General features: G+C 47.5%; 1 protein-coding gene across 3 annotated transcripts in view; it reads left to right on the forward strand.

Annotated features, from left to right (window-relative positions):
• The window catches only part of SGSM3 (small G protein signaling modulator 3), a 201,299-nt gene that overhangs the window by 85,918 nt on the left and 88,461 nt on the right, over positions 1-26,920 (forward strand). For all 3 annotated transcript variants that reach the window (XM_029590233.1, XM_029590235.1, XM_029590234.1), the window contains 2 exons: positions 9,533-9,728; positions 16,460-16,605. In XM_029590233.1, the coding sequence (XP_029446093.1) occupies positions 9,533-9,728; positions 16,460-16,605 (342 nt within the window). The remainder of the gene's footprint in view (positions 1-9,532; positions 9,729-16,459; positions 16,606-26,920) is intronic.

The following is a 26,920-nucleotide window of genomic DNA, read 5'->3' on the forward strand; positions in this document are numbered from 1 at the left end:
GACTCTTGTCTGGACAAGAGGGTTTTGCAACCCTCTTGTCTGGACAAGAGGGTTTTGCAACCCTCTTGTCTGGACTTGTCTACCCTGCTGGTAGGGTTTTGCAACCCTACCAGCAGATGGAGGCAGAGAAAAAACTTTTCAGACGCTGCTAGTAATCGAGAGTGCCACCTGCTGTCCCTCAGTATTTTTCTATCTCCGGCAGATAATAGAGGTGCAAAACCTGCAGTCTGGAGCTTAGGGAAAAAAAAAAGGAAAAACTTAGAGCAGCTGAGAAGAGGATTAGCTCCCCAAGGTGCTAGGTGCCTTCGTGGGTAGAGTAGGATGAGCAGAGGGTTGGCTATCCCTGGTGGTCTCGGCCCGAGCATCCAGAGTGTTGAAGGCTAGGGTTCCTGGTTCCCTCAACCACTCTGTGGTCCTCTTACCGGTTCCGACCAGCAGAAACAGGGAAATATCCCTATTTCTTTTCTTTTGGCACTGTGTCTTTAAAAAATAAAATAAAAAGCTAAGACGGGCATTCTAAATATGTTATATATTTGGTATATAAAGATACCTTCAATAGAAATTGTTTTTGGGGGAAAAAAAAGACAGATGAGAGAGAGGAAAAGAGCAGCGGATTTTGTCCTCCTTCTCCACAAGGTGTATTTAGCCAAGCGGGGGGTGGGGGGCAGAAGGGAAGTGGTACCTTCCCTAGAAGTCTCCGCACCTAGCAAAGATGCATGAGGAGAGGCCACCAGGGAAATCTGGGAGGATCCTCCATCTCCTGGGCCTTGGAGGTTGTTTGGGAGAGGGTGAGGAGTCCTCTACGGATTCAGATGAGGCAGGAGATTTCTGGAGGTGATCAGATGGATGATCCTACAGATGATCCGGATGATGATCCGATGGCTGCTGTCCAGAATTCTGGGAAGGGTCAGTCAGACCCCCGAAGAGGTCCCAATAATGGAGGTGATGACCCTATGGTTGTCCGGTTGTTTAGAAAAGAGGAGATGCATCTTCTCATTCTGCAACTTCTGGATGAACTGGGTATTAAGGTCACATAGAAGGAATCTGACAATGAAGGACCCAGTCCTGGATGGGCTGCAAGGACCTCTGAAAGCCTTCCCTTTGCTTAAGAAGGTAAAGAAACTGGTGGTCTGAGAGTGGGACACTCAGGAAGTGGGTCTTAAGGTCAACAGGGCAATGGCAAAGTTGTATCCCTTGCCAGAGGAGACACTGGAACTCTTGAAGATGCCGAAGTAGATGCTTCACAGCAATGACCAAGAAGACAACCATTCCAGTGGTAGGGTTGGCTGCTTTCATTGACTCCCAAGATTGGAAATTGGAGACTCTCTTGAAGAGGATATTTGAAGTCTTGGTTTTGAGCCTGCGTTTGGCAATTTGTAGTAGTTTTATTTTATTTATTTAGGTGTTTTATACAGGCAGCTTTTAAAATACACTCTGCACATACAAGCCTTACTTATTCTTGGAGGAGAAGTCCATTAATGGCTATTAATCAAGTTTACCTAGGGAATAGCCACTGCCATTAATTGCATCAGTAGCATGGGATCTTTTTAGTGTTTGGGTAATTGCCAGGTTCTTGTGGCCTGGTTTGGCCTCTGTTGGAAACAGGATGCTGGGCTTGATGGACCCTTGGTCTGACCCTGCATGGCAATTTCTTATGTTCTTATATACAGTTGTTCCAAGATAAGATCACAACGGTTTACAAAGTCAGCATTCAGTTTCTAGGTCAACGTTCACATTTTAGGTCAGCATTCATATTCTAGATTAAGACAAACAGCTAATACATAGTCGAGATCCTGTTCATGCATTATCTAGTTTCTTACAATTATAAATACTTATTCTAGGTCAACACAACATCATCAAGTATGTGTTAATTAAGGTGCTCTTTAATTTCTTTAACCTATGTGCCATACTCATAATGTAGTCTTTTTCATTTTTTATTGTTCAATTCTGTTTGCTCAATTTACTAATATTATTTAAAGATCTGATAGTGACGTCAGTTTATTATCTTTAAAGAGCCATGTTTTCAGTTCCCATTTGAAACTCTTTTTCTGTTATCAGATGTAGTGACTTTGGGAGAGAGTTCCATAACTTGGGGCCTTCTATGGAAAACATGTGGTCTCTTATTTGTGTTGTGTGTGTGCTCCGTGTTGTAGGCATTTTTAGAAATTCTTTTTCTTGCGATCTTAGGGCTATCTGCGGTGTGCATGGTTGAAGAGCATTCCTAATAGGCATGGGTTAATGTTGATGATATTAAAAAATAGATCAAAACTTTATAGTGAATTCTGTTTTGTTCAGGAAGCCAAGTGAGGGGGTGATGTGGTCAATTTCCTTGTCCCTTGTAGTCTGGCTGAGATGTTTTGTAGTGGTTGTAAAGGTTTGAGTCCAGAGGGTAGGCCAAGTAATAGGGAGTTGTAGTAATCTGTTGGAAAATGTTAATGTTTGTAGAACAGTGTGAAAGTCCTATATTGTTAGTAAAGGTTTCAGTCGATGTAATATTCGAAGCTGGAGAATCCTGTTTTAATTAGTTTGCTTATATGCTTTTTCATTGACAAGTTTTCATCATTCTGTATTCCTAGGTCTGTTTATGCTGGGTGGAGTCTGGATCTATGACCAAGGCCAAACAGGCAGCCCATTTGACAGCAGGGGTGGCCGATGTGGCAGATGCGCTGTACAGTTTAGTCAGGACTTCTGCCAGGAAGATGGTCTCAGCTTTAGCGGCTCTAGAGACTTCTGTGGCTGCGTAATTGGGCAGCTGTTGGTTGGCCCAAGTTGCAGCTGTGCAATCTCCCTTTCAAAGCAAAACTGCTGTTTGAAGATCTTGAGTAATTGATGAAACATTTGGGGGAGTCGAAGGGGAGTAAGTTGCCAGAGCATAGAAAAGAACTTTCTCCGATTTAGTTTTAAATGTGCCACACGCTAACTTCATGGAGTGCCCCCTAGTCTTTCTATTATCCGAAAGAGTAAATAACCGATTCACATCTACCCATTCTAGACCTCTCATAATTTTAAACATCTCTATCATATCCCCCCTCAGCCGTCTCTTCTCCAAGCTGAAAAGTCCTAACCTCTTTAGTCTTTCCTCATAGGGGAGCTGTTCCATTCCCCTTATCATTTTGGTTGCCCTTCTCTGTACCTTCTCCATCGCAATTATATCTTTTTTGAGATGCGGCGACCAGAATTGTACACAGTATTCAAGGTGCGGTCTCAACATGGAGCAATAAAGAGGCATTATGACATTTTCCGTTTTATTCACCATTCCCTTCCTAATTCCTAACATTCTGTTTGCTTTTTTGACTACCGCAGCACACTGAAAGGAAAATTAGTTTCTTACCTGATAATTTTCGTTCCTGTAGTACCAAGGATCAGTCCAGGACACCTGGGTTGTGACTCCGCACCAGTAGATGGAGACAGACTAAAACTTGTGGGCGGAGCCATATATGCCCCTGTGCCAGTCACAGCCCCTCAGTCATACGTAATGTCAAAGTAGAAAATACCAGAAGGCAACCATAGCTAACCATACAAAAACTTGCAATGTAAACGGAAAAATTCCAATACCCCTACAGGAACCAGACTCCCCAACCGGGAGAGCGACTAAACAAGGGGTCAGCGTACGGCAAACGACAATGAGCGGACTCTCCGTTACTTAAGCGTATCTCTGCGGGCGGGATCCTGGACTGATCCTTGGTACTACAGGAACGAAAATTATCAGGTAAGAAACTAATTTTCCTTTCCCTGTACGTACCAGGATCAGTCCAGGACACCTGGGATGTACCAGAGCAAACTTACCGAGGGTGGGAAGCAGAGAGTCCCGCTCGGAGTACCCTCTCTCCAAAGCTCCCAGCTTCAGTAGCCGGAACATCCAACCGGTAACGTTTAAAGAAGGCATGCAACGACTTCCAGGTAACAGTCCTGTCAAACCCTAGAGGCGACACCTGAGAAGATTCCGCCCAAGACGCCGCATGAGACCGCGTCGAATGAGCCCGAAGCCCCACCGGCGGTGATTTGCCCCGCACAATGTACGCGGAACCAATGGCCTCCTTGAGCCACCGGGCGATGGTCGTGCGGGACGCCGCAGAACTTTACTTGGGACCCGACGTCAATACAAACAGATGATTCGTCACCCGAAAGGAATTAGTGACCTCTAGATAGCGAAGAAGAGATCTCTGCACATCCAGAATTCTCAATTCCCCCGAGTTCGGGTCCGAAGAGTTTCCAACCGTGAAAGCAGGAAGCCCGACCGATTGATTCAAATGAAATAAATCGACACGACTTTAGGCAGGAAGGAAGGAACAGTCCGCAAAGAAACCCCCGAATCGGAAATGTGCAAGAAAAGCTCCCTACAGGATAGGGCCTGCAATTCCGAAACACGGCGAGCCGACGCAATCGCCACCAGGCATACGGTCTTCAACGTGAGATCCTTAACTGTTGACCGCTTGAAGGGCTCAAAAGAAAGAACCCAATTGAGGTTTCAGGACGGACCGGGATGACGCAATGGGGAACGGAAGTGCTTTGCCCCCCGAAGTAAACAGGAAATATCCGGAAGCAGGGCCGGGGGGGGACCCCTGAACCGTACCACGCAAGCAACCAAGCGCCGCCACCTGTACACGCAGGGAACTGCACGCCAACCCCTTGGCGGGACCAGCCTGGAGAAAGCTTGGATCTCGGAGATGGAGGCGGAAGAGGGGACCACACCACGCTGCAGACCCCAGGTCTCAAAAATCACCCAGACTCGGATATACGCCAGAGACGTAGACTGCCTCCTAGATCCCAACAGCGTGGACACCACCGCAGCTGAGTAACCTTTGCTGTACATGCCGCGAGACAGGAGTGATCCGCATCCCCCAAACAGACGGGACCCTGGCAAAGAAGCCCCGCGAACCCCTGGAGACGAAGGGGGGCGACCACCGACAACTGAATGAGATCGGCAAACCACGGACGAGGTGGCCACTCCGGCGCCACTAGGATCACTTTGGACGGGCACAGCACTATGCACCGCAAGGTCTTTCCCATCACCGTAACACGTCCGTCGGCCAGGGAAGAGCCAAAGCGTCGACGCCCTCTGCCCTTCTCCCCCGGCGCCGGCTGCAGATGAGAAGGAAGGCGTCCGCCGCCAGTTCCCACTCCCCTGGATCCAGGTGATGACGACTGAGAGAATCCGCCTGGACATTGTCGACTCCGGCAATGTGAGATGCTGCGATATTGCCGAGAAGTTGCTCCGCCCAGCCTAACAAGAGCTGCGCTTCCTCCGCTACCAGTGGACTCCGTGCCACGCCCTGACGGTTGATGTAGGCTACGGTGGTCGCGTTGTCCGACAATATCCGCACCGCCTTTCCCCGTATCAACGGCAGGAAGGACTGCAGTGCCAGGCGAGCCGCTCTGGTCTCTAGCCGATTGATGGGCCACTGCGCTTGCGTCGCGGACCACTAGGCAAACTGCGCCCCAACCGGAGAGGCTGGCGTCCGTGGTCACTACCGTCCAGTTGGGAACCAACAGGGACACCCCACAAGACAGGTGTTCCGACACTAGCCACCATAGTAGGCTGTCCCTAGCCGGATCCGGAAGCGGCAGCGGAAGGTGGATTTCCCCTGACACCGGCTTCCAACGAGATAGCCAGGAGGATCGAAATGGACGTAGGTGAGCGAGCGCCCAGGGGACCAACGCGAGCGTTGACGCCATAGACCCCAGAACCATCAGGTAGACGCAAACCAACGGTAGCCGAAGAGACAATAACCACTTAAACTGAGACAGCAGCTTGCGCACGCGCTCTCCGGACAGGGACACTCGGCCCTGTTTCGCATCGAAGACGGCTCCCAGGTATTCCAAGGACTGGGTGGGAACAAGATGACTCTTGAAAAAGTGGACGACCCAGCCCAGAGACTGCAGCAGCTGGAGGCCTTTGTCCACAGCCAACCGACACTGACTCTCGGACTTGGCCCGGATCAACCAGTCGTCCAGGTAAAGGCGTACCAAGAAGCCCTCTCGCCGAAGCTGAGCTGCCACCACGACCATCACCTTTGTGACCGTACGAGGAGCCGTTGCCAGTCCGAAGGGGAGCGCCCGAAACTGATAATGTCTTCCCAGGATGCAGAACCTGAGAAACCTCTGAAAAGATGGCTGGATCCCCCCATGGAGGAACGCTTCCGTGAGATCTAGCGAGGCCAGGTAAGAGCCGGGCCGCACCGAGGCAAGTACTGAACGAATTGGCTCCATTTTGAAGCGGGGAACCCGAAGGCACCTGTTCACCGCTTTCAGGTCCAAGATTGGTCTGGACGTGCCGTCTTCCTTCGGAACGATGAAGTAAAGCAAGTAACGTCTCGTGCCTTGTTGATCTGGAGGCACGGGAGAAATGGCCCCCAAGTTTTGCAACCGTCCGAGGGTCCCGAGCACGGCCGCTCTCTCCTCTGGATGCTTGCAGGGCAACCCCAGGAACTTGTCTGACGGTATTCGAGCAAAGTGTAGAGCATAGCCGTGTCTTATGACGTCGAGGACCCAGGGATCCGAGGTTACCTTGACCCATTCCTCGACAAACCACGTCAACCTCGCCCCGACGTTGTGAATTACGGTCTGGGGCAGAGGCGAGGGATGGGTCAGCCTCATCCCATTGCGAGACCTTGGACCCGTCGCCCGACGGGGTTCTCCCCTGTCTACCGGAACCTTGCCACGAAAGGACAGCGACCACGGGGAGGAGCGAGCAGGATACGACCGGTATGCGGAACCCGAGGATCTCCGAGGGCGTGACTTTCTGCTTCCACGAGAACGGGGCCTACCGGACAACGAGTACCGGGACCTAGCCCTGTCCTCAGACAATTTGAAAACCCTGTTCTCCCCCAAGGAAAGCATCAAATCATCTAGTTCCTTACCGAACAAAAGCTTTCCCCTAAATGGAAGCAAACCGAGGTGAGCCGTGTAGGAACCATCCGCCGCCCAGTTGCGAAGGCATAGGAGACGACGCGCAGAGACCGCCGCGACCATGGATCTAGCAGCAGTCTGAAGGAGATCGTGGAGAGCATCCGCCCCATATGCTATCACCGCCTCTAAGCGATCCGCCTGTGAGGCTTCCTCTTCCGAGAGACCCGCATTTGCCTGGAAGACCTGAGGCCAGCGCAAACTGGCTCTCCTCGCAAAGTTGGTACAAATGGCGGCCCGGACTCCTAAGCCGCTACCTCAAAATCTTCTTGAGTTGTACCTCCAGCTTCCGGTCCTGAATATCCCTGAGGGCCGTGGCTGCTGTGACAGGGATCGTCGACCTCTTGGTCAGCGCCGACACCGCTGCATCCACCTTCGGGATCCTTAACAGCTCCAACGCTTCCTTCGGCAGAGGATAAAGCTTGTCCATGGCCTTTGCCACCTTGAGGCCTAACTGTGGGGTATCCCATTCCTGAAACAGAATATCCGTCGACGAGAAATGGAAGGGAAAACCCACCGCGGGGCCAGTGAGTCCCCAGGAGTACCGGATCCATGTTGGCCTGCTGTCTAGCGACCACCGGCGGGCCCAGCTCCGCCAGAATAGCTGGGATAAGCGGGGCTAGTTCCTCCCTGCGGAAGAGGCGGACCACTTTAGGATCGGCCTCCACAGCCTGCGCCCCTTCGCCCGCTCCGGGCGGGGTGGAACCGCCCCCTGGCGTCCCCTCTGTCCCCCTCGGGGACTCCTCGTGGGAATTCACCTCCTCCGAGACGGAGGACTCACTATCCGTGGCCTGTGGAGCCCCCTGCGTGACTCCCCACGGGGTTCTTCACGTCCTGGTGTCCGAGGACCCCTTGCGTTTCTTCCGCTTGGGACCCGACCTGTGGGTCCCCGAAACGGCCTCCGACCCCTGCCTGCGGCTGCTATGATTAAGGCCCTCGCGTAACAAACAACGCAAAATCCGTGGAAAACGAAGAGGACCCAGAAGCCGAGGACTCCTGCCCAGAACTAGCATCTCTAGGGGCACCACCCCCGCTGGAGCGGCCCCCCCCCCCCCCGTCGGACCCGTCGCGGGGAAAGCGGAGGAGGAAAGGCGCCATTTTCTGCCGGCACCCACGCGATTTCGCAGGCCGAATTTAAAATGGCCGCCACTCCCGTGCTAGCCGGAAAGAGCTCCTCTGGCCCCCCCCCCCCCCCCCCCCCGACGCTGCTGCTACACGCGGCGGCGAGCGGATCGCCCGGGAACGGCTCCCCCCACGCGGCCCGGACGGCCCTTCCCCGCCCGGGAGACATGAAGCGCAAAAACCGTCCCTAGAGAGGCGCGCACGCGCGCCGAGACGCCTGCTCGGCAGACCGACCCGTGCGGCATGAGGCGCGAATGCGGCGAAAAAAAACACCCCGAAAGAACTTAATTAAATTAAAAATTAAATTCGTCCCCACGGCAAGCGGCCCCCCTCCCCCCCCCCCCCCCCCCCCCCCGATGAAGAGAGGACGGAGCCGTGACGAAAAGGAGAGCCGACAAGCAGAGAAAAGTAAAACTTTTTTTTTTTTTTTTTTTTTTTGTAAGTACTCACTGCTGTCCACGGTCCTGGAGCCCTGTGCCAATGGGGGTGAGTGAACCGGGCTCCCCGGTGTCACCCCCTACGCTGCCACTTGAAACAGCCGGGCCCTCAGCCCTGGCAGCGGCCTCAACCGGGGGAGGGTAGTCCCCTCAGGACCTCTCAACTCCCCTGGGAGGCAGGGCACCCGGGAAACGAATAAAAAACAAAACCCAATTTAGTACAAAACAATTAAACCTAACAAAACTAGCTCAAAAATTAAACCTGACAAACTACCAGAATCAGGTCAGGCAGGGCTGTGACTGGACCTGCACCATCTACTGGAGACAGAGTAAGACTGAGGGGCTGTGACTGGCACAGGGGCATATATGGCTCCGCCCACAAGTTTTAGTCTGTCTCCATCTACTGGTGCGGAGTCACAACCCAGGTGTCCTGGACTGATCCTGGTACGTACAGGGAACCGACAATTTCAATGTGTTATCCACTATGACGCCTAGATCTCTTTCTTGGGTGGTAGCTCCTAATATGGAACCTAACATCGTGTAACTACAACAAGGGTTATTTTTCCCTATATGCATCACCTTGCACTTATCCACATTAAATTTCAGTAGTATCTGAAAAGTTTTTTCTCTGCCTCCATCTGCTAGTAGGGATACAAAACCACTTGTCTGGACTGATTTGTGGTATTCCAGGAATGAAAATTAACAGGTAAGAACTAATTTTACTTTATCTGTCATCAGATTTCTCTCTGCGTTATTTTAAAAAAAACAAACTGTGGCTGAAACTTCTCAGAGGAAGTTTTTAAATTTCAAGTTTAAAACAAAACAGAGCAAGTAAATTAAAAGTATTTTCCCTGTACATTTTGTCCTTCTGCTTTCTTACCCCCTCTCTCTCTCTTGCTTCTTATCCCTTTCTTTGTCAGTCTGATACTGTCTTTCCTGTCCTAACAAGTCATAAAATCTTACACTTGCACGTACCTTCTCCTGTTCCCACTCCCCATCCCCACCACCAATTCCAGCACAGCCTTTAGAATCTCCCCCTGGGACTGAAAGCCTCCTCTCTTCCATAGGTGGCTGCCTGCTTGTTGCTCTTTCTGGAGGAAGAGGATGCCTTTTGGATGATGTGTGCCATCATTGAGGACCTGGTGCCCGCCTCTTATTTCAGTACCACGCTGATGGGTGTGCAGACGGACCAGCGTGTGCTGAGGCACCTCATTGTACAGTACCTGCCCCAGCTGGACAAACTCCTGCAGGAGCACGACATCGGTAAGAGGAGACAATGGGAAAAGAAATAGCGTGGGTGTGAAGGAGACAGCAAGGAGGGGTGTGATGAGTTTTTCTAGCATTTGCAAGCTGTAATGGTTATTCCCTGTACGTCCCCGGATCAGTCCAGACTCCTGGGTTTCGTCTCCCTGCCAGCAGATGGAGACAGAAAACGTTTTACTGACACTGTACATAATCCAGTGTGCCTCCTGCCGACACTCAGTATTTCTCTGTCTCCAGCAGATGCTAGGTGGTGCGGAACCTGCAGTTCTGTAATCAGGAGACTGTTTTGGATTTAAGAGCCTTCCTCCCAGGGCTTTTTTGGGTCCTCCTGGGTCCTTCCCTGTCTGGTCGAGGTGGATGAGCTGGGGGTTGGTGACCCTTTTGTACGCTCACTCCTTTCTTCCGTGGGGTGTAAATCTGGTGGTCTAGATCCCTCCCCTTCACAAGGCTGCTGAGGCAGCTACAAGCTCAGGGCGGCTGTTTTCTTTTAGTCAGTCCCTTTTTTAATTTGTCCGATTTTTATTTTTTTTGTCTAGGAGCTCTATGTTCCATTCTAGAGAGTAGATGTTGTAAATTTGGTAAAGTGTTGAAGAAAAAAAAAGTCTGGCTTGATCTGCCATGTGGCCTGCGCTCCTGGAACCTGAACCTCTGCACCAAAGGAAAGTATTGGTTTCTGTATATCTTTATTTGTTCTCACAGAGTCAAAACAAAACAAAACCAAAAAACAAGGAACTAGATAGAGGAATCTGTGCAGCAGTGAGGTTCCAGGAGGGAAGCTACCTTAGCAGCTCTGGGAGCTCAGTGATGGGGTTTTTCAGCAGCTTCTCTGCCTGCGGAGACCGGGTGTTGGTTCTGTGGTGCTGAGGGACTGGTCCCTGCTTGAGGTTCCCCTGTTTGAGGTTGAGGTGCAGGTGTGGGGAGGAGCAGCATGTGTGTGCAGCAAAAGCATTCAGGGTTATGCGTCAAGCATGGCCGCACCGGTAGAACAAGCCTCACAGATGACGGGGTCTAGCACTGAGGCTTTCCCCATCATGAAGGAAACGGTGGCCATTTTCAATTCCCTTGCAGCGTCAGGAGAGGTGCAGGGGAATCTCCTTCTCATTGTCGGCAGTTCCCTGTCCTGCAGAGAGGCACTTGCACTGAGGAGGAATAGAGGTCTTCTGCCGATTTTTTTTTTTTTTTTTTTTTTTTTTTTTAAATTTGCTTATGTGCAAAGCCTGTTTAGCGAGATGCTGGCTCTTGGCCCCAGTCTCCATGTTTTCTCGGCCAGTCAAGAAACCTGAGCTGTTGAGAAGCTCTTCAGGCCGATGATGTTCAGTGCCGGATGTTAAATGGATCTGGGCCTAAATGCGCTGAAGGTGCAGGCAGGCTTTACTTAGCCACGTGGTAGGCCACTGCAGCTGTTCTTTTCTCACTTGCATAGGCGTGAGCGTGCATTTTCACAGTATAGCAGTTGCATGTGCTGGGACCTGTGCGCAGAAGGCCACGGCCTAGATTTGAGCTTGTACATCTGCGACCTAGACTTGAGTGCATATTTGCGCAGGTACTTGAGCACGTATTTGTGCGGGTACTTGGGTGCATAAGACTGCAACCTAAACTTGAGCATGTATTTGCGCAGCTATTTGTGCGCATATGACCATGGCCCATACGAGCGCATATTTGCACTTGTGTGCGTACGACCGCATCATAGTCTTGAGCGCGTAGTTGCATGTGTCCTGGAGGGGAGTGAGTCTATGCCCAGGTAGCATTGGTGTGCGCACAAGAGTCCACCTAGAGCCGAAGTTCCGGAGAGCTAGTCACCAGGAGCGAACAGGTGTAAGTGCCTTGCTATCTGTGAGGCTTGCTGTCTGATAGCAATTCAGTCCTCTCTCTCCTTTTGTGTCAGTGCTGTTTAGATGCTCAAAGCGATTTGACTTCTAAAGCTTTTGCCCATGTTGGGACATCCCCTCGGCGTATGGTGTCTCTGGAAGGGGAGTGGAGTGAAAGGCAAAGCAATGGTCAGTTCTCCTCCATTGTTCCCAAGGGCAGAAGCTTCCCCGAAAGAAGGAGAAAGCAAGGTTGGGCCTATTGACTCTGGTATAGATCCATCCTCCTCCTCCTGGGTGAAAGTTTTCAGGGCCTGCAGACCTTTCTGCAGGGGTGCCCAGCGAAGGCGAAGCAACCTACTAAGTAGGGATCACGTGTTTGAGCCTTCCATTTGTCAGTCACAGTGGGCAAATGCTGCAGGGAGGCTGTCCCTGGTAATGTTCAAGGGGATGTGGATTATGAGACATTGGAAAATTACGATGGAGATTTGGCTTTCTCACCTCTAGAAGAGGGAGAAATTGCATATGATTGAGAGTTGCTTTGGACTCTGCTCAGATTTTTCTTTTTTTCACAGAGATGTCTTGCTGAGATTGTTGGCTCAGACCTTGAATATGCTTGGCATGACCCGAGACTGTTAGCTCAGACCCTGAATACGCTTAGTGTGGCCAGAGGTCAATTTTAAGTTAAGCATCCTGTTTCAACCTGTATCCAATTCAAGAGATGTTGGATTTAAAGAAGGTTAAATGCAGCTCTCAAGGTTCCCCATTTCCTCATGGAAACTCTAAGGTCTAACCTTGAGGCTCGTCATAGCGATAGTACACAAGAGAGAGTGGCATCTCTCGCTTTGATAGAGGCATATCTGCACATAGCCATCAGGCTGGAGCACCAGAGATTCCTGAGGTTCATGGTCCTAAGAGAACATTTTCGATTTTAAGCCCTTCCCTTTGGCTGGCGACAGCTCCACGAACCTTCACCAAGGTGACGGTGGTGGGAGAAGCCGCATTGTAAATTCATACCACGTGCTGCACCCTAGGCACACTCTTGTGTTGATGTATCCGTATTTGGATGACTGACTTATTCATGTGAAATCAAATGACCTCTGTCGACAATCAGAACAAAAGGTACCAATGTGTTTGAAGTCTTTAGGATGGGTGATGAACCTAGCAATGAGCCATTTAGTCCTCTTACAAACTGTGGAGTATTTGGGAGCTCAGTTTAACACACTAGCGGAGAGAGTGTTTCTCACGGAAAGAGATTGCTGAAATTGCAGAGTCAGATTAGGCTTCTGGTAGAACTTTTAATGCCCAGGGTCTGGGACTATTTACAGGTCTGGGTTCTATGGCATTGACAGTGGAATTAATGCATTGGGTGTTCACACATATGCGGCCTCTGCAGGGGGCATTTCTCCCACTGGAATCCGTTATTGGAACAGTTTCATCTTCCTCATCCATTAGAGGGGGAAGCCAGAGACAGTCTTTCGTGGTGCTTACTCGCATCAATCTCGAGTGTGGTGCAGAATTGGAGATTCTGAATTGGATAATAGTCACCACTGATGCAAGCCTCTCTAGATGGAAGGTGGTGTGACAAGATCAATCTGCGCAGGGCCAGTGGTCGAAACAGGAGGCCTCATGGCCTTTCAATCAGTTAGAAACGAGAGCAGTGCATTTTGTGTTGCTTGCCTGTCTGCCAAGGTTGCGTGGCCTTCCAGTATGGATCCTATCAGACGATGTGATGACGGTAGACTACATCAATTGTCAAGGCGGAACCAAGAATTAAGCAGCAACTTGAGAGGCCCAGGAGTTGATTCTCTGGGCAGAACATCACGTGGAGTGACTGGCAGTATTTCACATCGCCGGAGTGAACTATGTTCAGGTGGATTTTATCAGTTGGAGAATTAGACCCCATGGATTGGGAGTTGTTGGAGGTAGTGATGTCTTATTCACAGAAGATGGGGATATCCCAGCCAAAGAACACGAAGGCGTTGCAGTTTTACAGCCACTGAACAGAACACGGTACAAAGGAATCTGAGCTCTGGTGCTGCCATGGACTTTTGAGGGATTCTTCTTTGTGTTCCCTCCTGTGGCCTCTGGTGGATAAAGGATTACGGTGGATAGAGGTACATGCAGGCGACGTGATCTTGGTAGCTCCAAAGTGGCCACATTGACCATGCTTCCCAGATCTGATCAACATGGCCATAGATGGGCCCCTGAGGTTCGGACATCGGTCGACTTGTTTTCCACCAGGGCCCAATATTTTTGAGTCAGGCGGCACCCTTCTGTCTTGTGGTTTCGCTTCTGAGAGGAGACAACTGAGATGGAGGGGATATTTCAAAGGGGTTATTTCCACCTTCTGCATCCTTGACGTATGTGCGAATTTGGAGGATCTTCGAGTCCTGGTCTGCTGTTGAATGAGTGCAGCCTCAGTCTGTTCAAACTACGGTGTCACATATTTTGGCTTTTCTACAGAAAGGTTCTGGTCAAGGGACTGGCCTTTAACTGAGTGCTCAGGTAGAGACGTTGGGTTGTCTCCAGGATAAGGTTCAAGGGTATCATCTGTCCGCAATCCGGATGTTCTATGGTTCCTTCAGGAAGCTAAGAACTTGTGTCCTCAGGTGCGGAACATTTGTTCATCTTGGAATCTGAATCTAGTCCTTAAAAAATTGTGTGAGGCTCTGTTTGAATCACTAAAGAGAACTCTGTTAAAGACTTGACTCATAAAGTGGTTTTCTTGGTTGCTATTCAGCCAGGAGATTTTCAGAGCTCCAGGTGCTGTCGTGTTGAGATCCCTTCTTACATATGTCTGATTCGGGGGTCACATCGGATGTCTGATTTGGGGTCACATCAGATGTCTCAGCATGAAGTTTGCTGGGTGGCTACTGGGAAGTTGTTGTCCACTTTTGTTAGGCATTATTGCTTGGATGTCGGGGCTTTGGCTTTCATGTGCTGTGAGAGTATTCTAAGAGCAGAACTTGCCTTGTCCACCCGAGTTAAGGGGTGCTTAGGTACATCCCAGGAGTATGGACTGATCTGGGTATGTATAGGGAAAGGAAAATTGGTTCTTACCTGCTAATTTTCATTCCTGTAGTTCCACAGATCAGTCCAGAGACCCACCCGTTTACTGGAGGGGGGGGGGGGGGGAGTCCACCATCCTACTGTTGCTTTGTATATAGTAGAGTTGTTGGAGGTTTGCAATGCTGATTGCATATGTTAAATTTGGGAAAGGAGTTTTCCGTTGTCTTTTTGGGCAAATTCACTTTCTTCCGGCTTCTTGGAGGTGAGCGAGTTTGCTTAGAAGCTTGCTTTAAAATTTATTTTTGTTGCTGTCATCTTGGCTTGAGTACAGGTCAATATTGAGGGACTGCAGATGATACACTAGGTTATGTACAGTGTCAGTGAAACTTTGTCTCCATCTGCTGGCAGGGAGTCAAAACCCAGGAGTCTGGACTGATCTGTAGTACTACAGGAACAAAAATTAGCAGGTAAGAACCAATTTTCCTGTCAGTTCTATAATGGTGTGTCCACTGAGACCTGACCTGGAGCCAATTCACACAGGCCACAGAGTGGCTCTCAGATGATCATGATGCATCCTCTCAACCCCCGCTGGATTTGAACTCTGGTGACCTAGAAGTGAAAAGCACTGTATCCCTGCACCAGCCTTTGAGCCATCTAGGCCTAGAGATAAAAAGAAAATAACTTTGTGCTAATCTCATGAACCATCCATATTGGATGCCAGCAGAATTCCCCATGTTGGTGCACTGGGATGTGCCTTTGTCTTGTGGAGCCTTCTATCTCCTTATGAAAACACTAGGAAACAAACTTGGCAATTTGACTGGGTGTAAAAACTCTCTAGACCCAGGGTTGTGTACAGACTTGCTACTTAGAACGAGATGGCTGAAGCCATGAGAGAGAGAAGCTGAAAAGATCTGTTCACACATGTGAAACAAATCAACGATATTTTCCCATTGCCATTATTGGGGAAGCAGCTGGACAGCGATGTTTGTATCTGCCTCGCTGTCCAGGGAAGGGCGACCAAAATGGTGTGGGGTCTATATTGGGCAACTTATGAGGAGAGTCTGAAGGATCTGCATATGTATATCCTAAAAGAGAAGGAGGTTCAGGGGAGATGTGATACAGACCTTCAGATACATGAAAGGTTTTAAAAGATGCACATTTCTCAAACCTTTTCCATTGGAAAGCAAGCAGTAGAATTAGGGCTCACAAAATGAAACTCCAGGGGAGATGACTCAGAAACAACATCGGGAAATATTCACAGAGAGGGTGGTGGATGCCTGGAAAGCATTTCCAGAAGGGTGGTGAAAACGAAAACAGTAAAATTGAAAAGGACATGGGATAAACACTGTGGATCCCTAAAGGTTAGAAGTGGAAATGAAGAAAAGGGTGCATGGGGGTAACCTGCATGGAGCGGCAGCTACTACCCCTAACAGAAGATATGGGGATTACTACCAGTAACCAAGTAGCTTTCTTGATTTTGACACAACTGCAACATCGCTCTCCGCTGTGCAGGGTGAAAAAGTCAGGGCCCTGACTTTTATGGGCCAGGTTACTGATACGCAGACATTAAGGAAAAAGTACAGGACTGCTACTGTGGCCAAGTCCAAAAGTATAGCATGTTCAAGCAGCACTGTCTGAATTATCAAGCAGGCTGCTCACCCTGTAAAAATGTTGATAGCAGTAATTGATATGGGTTTGACAGTGCTTGGATTTAATTGTTAAATACTACCCTTAACATAAGGCTTGGGGGTAACCTGCATGAAGCAGCAGTTACTACCCTTAACAGAAACATAGGGGTAACCTGCAAATAGTGGCAGTTACTTACATAAGAAACTTGCTAGGCAAACTGGATGAACCATTTGGTCTTTTTCTGCCATCAGTACTATGTATTTGTATGTATTTGTCATCCTCTAGAGCTGTCGCTGATCACGCTGCACTGGTTCCTGACAGCTTTCGCCAGCGTTGTCCACATCAAGCTGCTGCTGCGCATATGGGACCTCTTCTTCCACCAGGGCTCTCTGGTGCTCTTTCAGAGCACTCTGGGCATGCTGCGGATGAAGGTGAGAGGATGGCTACTTAGGCAAGGCCTCAGCAGAGTTCCCACCTGTTGCTGGGAGGTGTGCACTGGGAAAGGACTAACTGTCATAACCTTTTGGCATGTAAACACGCCACATAACTTGGATGTTGCAGATCATAAAGGGTCAAAAATGTTTTATATGTACAGAAAATCTCTTTGAGCATGGTAAAGCTGAGTCTAGGCCTTGTTATAGCTAAAGCTGGAATCATTCTTGCTCACCTGAAGAATTGTTTCCTTTTTTCAGAATGATACACAGAATATGGAAGGGTTGCCCATCAGGTGAGGGTTTTATTCTCACCATTCATGACTGAGGGGAGGACTTTCTATAACTCAGAAGTGATAAAATCATGCATCAGGTGTGGAAACCACCCCTCTTCCTCACAATATTCGAATGGGGCTATTGCTTTAAAAATGCCAGATTAAAGCTCAGCATGACTGTTTTGGGTCATCTGTAGGGGTCAGAGCACCTCTGTGATGCCATGGAATGCCCTGAGAGTCACAGATTCTGATGTTGATCTTGTCTGACATTCTGAAAGCCAACAGTTATGTAATGGTGAATAAAGTAAAGGCTTTGTATGATGGCTATTGGACTGACATGGAGTGGCCTGTATGAATACAGGTTACATGTGTGTGGACTCAGCCGCCATTATGTGAAGACCTTTATGCCAGCTGCCATTCAGTTTATTTTATTTATGGTTCCAATTTATTTAGACACCATAGCAGGGAGATGCTCATCACAACATACAGTAAAACAAATGCAAAAGCAAGTACAAGCAATAATATAAAACAATAATGCCAACATGATCAAAAGCAGGCATCAGGTCAACAGACATTGGACAAACAATGACAGAGTATCAAACTGACATTCTGTAGCACAAACAAAACAGTGAGGTCCATTTTCAAAGTTTGTCAGCTAAGTTTGGACTTAGCCAAACAGCAGAATTTGAATTTCCCATTGTTCCAACCACTGCTAATTTATCTGGCTAAGATTTAATCTGGATAAAATTTTTTAGCTGGCTAAAGCAGGGGTATTCTGGGATGGGGCTGACTTAACCAGATAGCTTAGTTGGATAACACTGATATTCAGCATTATCTCAGTAAGTTGTCTGGCTAAATCTGGTCGTGCCGAGAGTCAACCCTAAACTTATCCAGATTTATTGGGTTTATTTGGATTTATTGGGTATATACAGTGGCATAGCCATACTACTGAATATGCTATCTAAATTGTCCAGATAACTTAACCAGACTGCCCATGGCCGAATATTGTGCTTAAAGGAATGCAGAAAGATGAGCAAACACATCATGGAAGAAAGGTGTGTTGCAAAATAATCTTGCATATGTTCCATAAATTTACTGGTGATAAACACAATAAAGAATGCAATATTGCCTTTAAGATATGTACATAGCAATTTTTAATGAAAAATCAGTCCCCTATTGACCTTAACAATGACAAGCAAACAATCAAAATGAAGTTTTACTCATTACTTCAGACTTAATCCCAAATTGCTTTGCCACTGAAGAGTTATGAAACGAGCTATCCTCTCTGAGGGAGATAAGCATTGCATCTTCTGTGGTAACATCCAAGGAGCATGTTGTGTCTGAACCTTGCTCTTGGCCATGGTGTACTTGGTTTTGTTCTATTTAAGTTGTTCCCCTTTGGCAGTTTGATATAGTTACACCCTTGTGAGATTACAACCCAGAGGGGGTGCAAGAGTGTGCCTAGGGTGCAGCAAGTGGTATGAATTCGTCAACCGAATGGCATGTACTGGTGTCCTAACATGACACTGTCTGTAGCATTTTGCACCCTTGGTAATCCTGGGACAGAGAGAGAGAGAGAGAGACAGTCCCAAGTTACATTGCTGACTTCAGGCTGATAAGGAGAGGAGGTGATGGTATTTGTGTAGCTTGACTGAAAAGGGGAAGGGTGGTTGAAATTTGCAGGCAGGAAGGGAAAGTGAGTGAGTGGGGGCTCATTTGGGAGCAACATAGTTAGGGCCATCCAACAGGCCAGACAAAATAGGCACCTAGCCATGGCACCAGGCCATGGAGGATGCCAGTGTGCCATGCTACCACTGGTGTACTGTTGGCAGAAATAAGTTCATGTGCTGCTACAGGAAAGGCCGCATCATCATAGAGAAAACAGACAGCTGAATCATTGAAAGGGGCCTCCTTTTGGGCCAGCTGTGTCATCAGAGGTGGATCCTCTGTCCTGGGCCAGCTGCAACAATTGTTGGGGGCTCCCATTCCTGCTGTCTGCAAGATTAGAGGTAGACAGTACCCAGGTAGATATTTAGCCATGTGATGATGTTGAACATAGCAACATGATAAATGCTGGCAGAAGAAGATCAATTAGCTTATCCAGTTTGCCTAGTTGTACCACACTGCAAGGAATCAAAATGCATTGTTGAATCTTTATGGATAGAAATTCCAGGTGAAAAGGGGAATAAAATAGTAATGGGGGTGTATTACCATTCACCTGACCAGAATGTACAAACAGACAATGAAATGCTAAAAGAAATTAGTGAAGCTAACAAAATCAGCACATAGAAATAATGGGTGATATCAATTACCCTAGTACTGACTGGGTAAATGTCACATCAGGACATGCTAGAGAAATAAAGTTCCTAGATGAAATAACGACTCCTTCATAGAGCAGTTGGTACAAGAACCTACAAGAGATTTGGTGTGAGAGGTACAATGTTGGAATCACTTGGCAATAGTGATAACAACATTATCAAATTTGACTTAACTGTAAGGAGGACACTAAATAAAATCTACTGTGACAGCATTTAACTTTCAAAAAGGTGACTGATAAAAGGAGGAAAATGGTTAGGAAAAAACTGAAGGGAGCAGCTACAAAGGTGAAGTTACATCCCTCCCCTATGAGGAAAGGCTAAAGAGGGATAGGGCTGTTCAGCTTGGAGAAGACACAGCTGAGGGAGGATGTGATATCTATAAAATCGTGAGAGGTCTAGAATCTGTTATTTACTCTTTCGGATAATAGGACTAGGGGGCACTCCATGAAGTTAGCAAGTAGCTCACTTAAAACTAATCAGAGAATTTTTTTTCAATCAACATATAATTAAGCTCTGCAATTTGTTGCCAGAGGATGTGGTTAGTGCAGTTAGTGTGGCTGGGTTTAAAAAAGGTTTGAATAAGTTATTGGAGAAGTCCATTAATTGCCATTAATCAAGTTGATTTAGGGAATAGCCATTGCTATTACCGGCATTAGTAGCATGGGATCTTCTTAATGTTTTGGGTACTTTCCAGGTACTTGTAACCTGGATTGCCCACTGTTGAAAACAGGATGCTGGCCTTGATGGACCCTTGGTCTGACCCAGTATGGCAGCTTCTTATGTTCTTATCAGACATGGCCATTGTTTAAAAATGCAGTGAATAGAAGGTGCAACAAACTGGGGTAGATTTTAAAAATTTGCGCGATCGCGTACTTTTGTTCGCGCATCAGGCGCGAACAAAAATCCGGGGTCGGCGCGCGCAAGGGGGTGCACATTTGTGCAACCTGCGCCGAGCCCAGCGCGCACTGCCTGTTCCCTCCGAGGCCGCTCCAATTTCGGAGCGGCCTCGGAGGGAACTTTCCTTTGCCCTCCCTTCCCCTACCTAACCCACCCCCCACCCCCCCCGGCCCTATCTAAACCCCACCCCTTATCTTTGTTGGCAGATTTACGCCTGCTAAAAGCAGATGTAAATCTGCGCGCGCCAGCAGGCTGCTGGTGCGCCATCACCCGACCCAGAGTGGTCCAGAGGCCTCGACCACGCCCCCGGGCCGGCGCCACGCCCCCGGGCCCACCCCCGAAACGCCGCGGCATGCCCCGAAACGCCGCGTCGTTTCGGGAACGCCCCCGACACACCCCCTCCCCGCCCCTTTTACGAAGCCCCGGGACTTACGCGCGTCCCGGGGCTCTGTGCGCGCTGGCAGCCTTTGCAAAATAGGCGCGCCGGCGCGCAAGGGCCCTGCGCTCGTAAATCCAGCCGGATTTACGCGCACAGGGCATTTAAAATCCGCCCCACTGTTTTTAAAGGTGATCCTTAATTCTAAAGTTAAACTTTGTTGAAAACAACAGAATCACTTGTTGAAAAAATCCTGAAGGGATTTATTTGAAACATCCATCAAAGCAAATTTTTATAAGTAATGTAACACAAGCCAATCCCCTGACATGTACATGTTTCATCAGACATGCTGCCTTGGGAGGGACAGGACAGTAGAAACAGGGAAAACAGAAAGTTACAAAATAGCAAAACTGCTTGGAGTTAGATACCAATTTTGTACAAAAAAACCCCACTTCAAACTCCAAAAACCATACTTGCATTTGTCAGAAAAGAGACATCAAGAATGCAGACTATGTACTGTGTAGACAACACAGCACTCAGGGATGCTGAGAAAGTTAGAGTTCAAAAAGGCGCCAAAACAATCATCTGACCCAAACCACCAACCAAGGAGGGTGAGGAAACAGCTAATCAAAAGGCAAAGATATGAGACCTATCAGAGACAAAGATTGTAAATTAAATTAGTGAAGAAAGGTATTTATAAATGTAATAGAAAAATAGATAGAAGCAAACCAATGAGAAAAGTAAAAGCCAGTAAGAAAAATCAATAAAAGGAGGTCCATTTGATTTCATGATTCAGTGTGAGCAACAATGGATAAAAATCCAGTGTTGCTCACATTGTAATAAAATATTGGCAAGATCAGCTCCTCTACTGCAGGGGGTGATCCTGTCAATCATAAAAAATTGTAAGTCATCCAGATTGTGATGAGCCTGTATCCAGTGCATGACCAAGGGAACCTCAATATGTTGACGACGCAGACAGCTACAATGTTCAAAAATGCGGGTACGAACGGTGCAAATAGTTTTTCCAATATAGAGTTTAGGGCAGGGACAAAGAATAGCATAAACTACAGAAGAAGAACTGTAGTCAGATGATAATAGTGAAGGGATGCTGAAAAACTGAAAGGGATAAAGAAAGGGGACATACTCAAAACGAAGCACACAGTCTATGGCCCATTGAGGGAGGATCTCTAGTAGAAGAAGGTAATTCTGAGGAGACTAGGAAATCCTGAAGATTGTGGCCCTATTAATACATGAATTTAGGTGGTGACGAAAAAGCCATCTTGGAAGCACAGACCAGATGTATTCCATACAGAAAAGGTGGAAGGAAAGCTAAATGACTTCCAGCATGGTTAAAAGTTGAGGGGAGAGAGGCTATAAAAGCTAAAAGAACATCTTCCATGAAATGGAAATGGAATCTGAATGAAGAAAACAGGAAACATAAGCACTTGCAAGTTAGATGCAAAGCATTGCTAAGGAAGGCAAAGAGACAATTTGAATAGAAGCTTGCTGTGGAAGCAAAAACTTATAATAAAAGCCTTTTCAGGTACATTCGAAGTAAACAAAACCTGTGAGGAGTCACTTGGAACATTAGATGATCAAGGGTTAAAAGGGGCACTTAGTAAAGACAAAGCCATAGCAGAGAGACTAAATGAATTATTTGCTTTGGTCTTCATTGAGGAAGATGTAAGAGAGATACCCATGTTTAAATTAGAGAGTTCCGACAATTTTGAAGAAGAAAAAAATGCCGAAACGCTCCCTTGACAAAGGACTGGAAGGTCTGAAACACGGCTCCATATCGGGAGACTGGGAGACTAGTGGGAGATCGTAAATGGAATGGAATGAAGAGAAAAGGAGGATTAGAATAATTCCACGGAAGGGAAGGGAGTAGAGATGACTGACCATCTGGAATGAGATTAGTGGTATGGCCACTACTGAAGTTAAGTAATCCGTATATGGACTTTTGAAGTTATTTTTGCATTTGAAAAAGGGAAAAATTTTTGAGGTGGACTTTATCTAAGCAATTCATATATGAACTTAAGTTATTTTTGCATTTGAAAAAGACAAAAAAATTCTTTCTTGGTGTGGAAATTTCACTTATCTATCGCTATCAGTGACTGATGATTATAAATAAGACAAAATCTGCAGTATAAAGTTACTTTGATGATGCCTAGTATGATGGTCACTTTACACAAAAAATGTTTTGTTTGTAGTAAAAATCAGCGTCATTGAAAGTGTACAATTTTGGATAGAGATTGTGATTCAGAGGAACTGAAACAAAACTCAGTGAGTCTGGAAGGATCACTAGAGCAAACTAAAGAGTAGCAAATCACCTGGACCAGTGGCTATACATCAAGAGTGCTGAAAACAGAAATTGCGGACCTGCTATTAGTAATGGGGCGGATTTTAAAAGGCGCGCGAATAGCCTACTTTTGTTTGCGCTCCAGGCGCAAACAAAAGTACGCTGGATTTTAGTAGATACGCGCGGAGCCGCGCGTATCTGCTAAAAACCTGGATCGGCGCGCGCAAGGCTATCGATTTTGTATAGCCGGCGCGCGCCGAGCCGCGCAGCCTACCCCCATTCCCTCCAAGGCCGCTCCGAAATCGGAGCGGCCTTGGAGGGAATCCTCTAACGCCCTCCCCTCACCTTCCCCTCCCTTCCTCTACCTAACCCACCCCCCCGGCCCTGTCTACACCCCCCCCCTAACCTTTCTCCGGGGATTTACGCCTCCCGGAGGGAGAAGTAAATCCCCGCACGCGAGCGGGCCTCCTGCGCGCCGGGCCGCGACCTGGGGGCGGGTACGGAGGGCGTGGCCACGCCCCCGGACCCGCCCCCAAAACGCTGCCGACACGCCCCCGAAACGCCGCGACGACCGGGCCCGCCCCCGACACGCCCCCCACGGAGAACCCCGGGACTTACGCGAGTCCCGGGGCTCTGCGCGCGCCGGTAGGCCTATGTAAAATAGGCTTCCCGGCGCGCAGGGCCCTGCTCGCGTAAATCCGCCCGGTTTTGGGCGGATTTACGCGAGCAGGGCTCTGAAAATCCGCCCCAATTTGTAAACTTATTAAAATCTATGGTACCTGAAGACTGGAAGGTTGCCAATGTAATGCCAATTTAAAAAAAAAAAGATTAAGGAGTGATCCAGGAAATTACAGACCAGTGAATCTGACATCTGTGCCAGTCAAAGTGGTAGAAACTATTATAAAAAACAAAATTACTGAACATATAGATAGTCTTAGTTTAATGGGACAAAGCCAACTTGGATTTAGTCAAGGGAAATCTTGCCTCATCAATCTCTTACATTTTATTGAGGGTGAAAATAAACATGGATAAAGGAGAGCCAGTTGATGTAGTGTATCTGGGTTTCCAGAAAGCATTTGACATAGTCCCTCATGAGACACTTCTTAGAAAATTAAATAGTCATGGGATAGGGGGCAGTGTCCTATTGCAGATAGCGAACTGGTTAAAAGTAAGGAAACCGAGAGAGGGCTAAATGATAAATTTTCCCAGTGGAGGAAGTTCCCCAGGGATCTGCTCTGGGCCCACTGTTTTTTTTTGTTTGTTTTTTGTTTTTTAACATAATTATAAATGACCTGGTAATGAGAATGAATGAAGTGATCAAATATGCCAATTATACAAAATTATTCAAAGTTGCTAAATCACAAGAGAATTGAGAGAAATTGCAAGAGGACTTTGCAAAACTGGGAGACTGGGCATGCAAATGAAATTTAATGTGGACAAGTGCAAAGTGATGCACTTAGGGAAGAGTAACTCAAAATATAGCTGCACAATGCAAGGTTCCACATTAGGAGTCACCACTCAGGAAAAGGATTTAGGCGTCATTGTTGATAATATGTTGAAATCTTCTGCTCAGTGTGCAGCAGGAGTCAAGAAAGCAAATAGAATGCTAGGGAATATTAGGAAAGACATGAAGAATAAAACAGAGAATATCAGAACGCCTCTGTATCGCTCCTTGGTGCAACCTCATCTTGAATATTGTGTGCAGTTCTGGTGACCATATCTCAAAAAATATTTAGCAGAATTAGAAAAGGTGCAGAGAAGGGCAGCAAACATGATAAAGGGGATGAAACTATTCTTTAAAGAAAGGCTAAAGAGGTTAGGACGCTTCAACTTGGAGAAGAGACGGCTGAAGGAAATATGATAGAGGTCTATAAAATAAAATAATGAGTGATGTGGAACAAGTAAACTTTGGTTGTTTACTCTTTAAAATAGTACAAAGACTAGGGGGCACACAATAACGTTACTAGGTGATACATTTAAAAATAATAAGAGAAAACGTTTTTACTCAGCGTATAATTAAGCTCTGGAATTCATTCCCAGAAGATGTGATGAAAGCTATTAGTGTAGCTGCATTTAAAAAAAAAAGATTTGGACGAGTTCCTGGAGGAAAAGTTAATAAACAATTATTAAAGTGGACTTGGGGAAATCCCTTGGATAAGCAGCTTAGAATCTGTCTACCACCTGGGATCCTGCCAGGTACTTGTGACCTGGATTGGCCACTGTTGGAAACAGGAAATTGGGCTTGATTTGCCTTTGGCCTGACCCAGTATGGCAAGTCTTATGTTCTTATGATGCAGCCCAGTTGCCAGCTGTAGATTCTTGACCGCTTGAAGGACATTGCTCCTGATCTAAGTCTTTTCTCTTCTGCACTGATTCTCTGCTGTCTTGGGTAAATGAGCATACAAAATCCCAGCCTTAAATCCAACATCTAGCCTTTCCCAATTCCCTTACCACTGAGCTTTGTAATAATCTAAACAGTTACCAAAACTAGTGAGGCTGTTGCCTGCACATCCAACCAGCTTAGGTCATCATGGCCTTGCTGGACAGCTCCCAGTCACCACCAACCTGCTCGCACTGAGGGAGCGAATGATAGTTTGCAATACTGCAGCTTCCCTGTTCCTAAGGCTGTCATAAAGTATGACAGCAAATAAGGACCATTAGGCCCATCCTATCCTTTCCATCTCACTCCCGGAGGAATGCCACAGACCCCAACCTCCCCCTTTTACCTCCTCTCCACTAGGGATAGGAGCCATATCAGAAGGTCATAAATATTACTATTGGGGGGGAGGGGGGAGTGAACATGTGATCCAAGCAGAGTATGAGCAGAAGAATGGAAATAAGCAGGGGCAGGGCTTAATTTGTGGGGGAACAGCCTTGAATGCAATTCTGCCACTTTTTTTCAGGCTTACGAGGCAAAACAGCAGGAGTGTTAAGAACATAAGAAATTGCCGTTCTGGGTCAGACCAAGGGTCCATCCTGTTTCCAACAGTGGGCAACCCAGGCTTAGGGTACCTGGCAAGTACCCAAAAACTAAGTAGATCCCATGCTACTGATGCCAGTAATAGCAGTGGCTATTCCCTAAGTCAACTTGATTGATAGAAGTTAATGGCCTTCTCCTCCTAGAACTTATACAAACCTTTTTTTGAACCCAGCTACACTAATCACATCCTCTGGCAACAAATTCCAGAACTTAATTGTGCATTGAGTGAAAGAATTTTCTCTGATTGATTTTAAATGTGCTACTTGCTAACTTCATGGAGTGCCCCCTAGTCCTTTCATTATCCAAATGGGTAAATAATAGGGATGTGCAGAGGGACGCCATACATTTCATTCGGGATTCGTATTCGTCGGGGGGGGCAGATACGTTGCATTCACAAGGGGGCCCCCGATACATTCATACGTTAATTCTTATTAATTTCCCGGCTAAAATTGAATTAACTACAATCCCCCACCCTCCTGATCCCCCCCAAGACTTACCAAAACTCCCTGATGGTGCAGTGGGGGGTCCGGGAGCCATCTCCTCACTCACGCCCTCGGCTGCCGGTATTCAAAATGGCGCCGATAGCCTTTGACCTTACTATGTCACAGGGGCTACCGGTGCCATTGGTCGGCCCCTGTCACATGGTAGGAGCAATGGATGGCTGGCGCCATCTTGTGCTTACAAGGGAAGAAGTGGGGAGGTAATAAGCCTAGAGCAGAGAACAGCTACTCTACTCAAAATCCAGCCTTGTCCTTCTAGTCAGTAGGAAAGTGTGTGATACTGAAGCAGACCCTTTGAGCAAAGAACAGACACTAAAAGAAGTTGAATCCGCACAAGTTTGAAACTTGTGAGCAGTAGTGGTAATAATTGAGGATTCAGCCCTGGCCTTGATATTTGGCACTATTGATCACAAGTTTTGAACTTTTGTTAATTCAGCCTTTTTGTCCATCTGTTACCCAGGACTTAAGTTCTGGCAGAATGACCAAAAATGGGTTTTCCACCCCCTTTATTTTTCCCAAAACCCAATGAAGCGGAACAGAATTAGCAATGTAAAGCAGTTGTGACTGCCCCAAAGAAATGGAGCGTGGATGTGTTTGTAAGAGAGTGTATGTTTGGGGGGTGGGGGGGGAAGAGAGAGTTCACATCCAGCCCTAGCCTCACCCCCTACCC

This window comes from Rhinatrema bivittatum, chromosome 2 (assembly GCF_901001135.1).
Source record: "Rhinatrema bivittatum chromosome 2, aRhiBiv1.1, whole genome shotgun sequence".
Classification (NCBI taxonomy): domain Eukaryota; kingdom Metazoa; phylum Chordata; class Amphibia; order Gymnophiona; family Rhinatrematidae; genus Rhinatrema; species Rhinatrema bivittatum.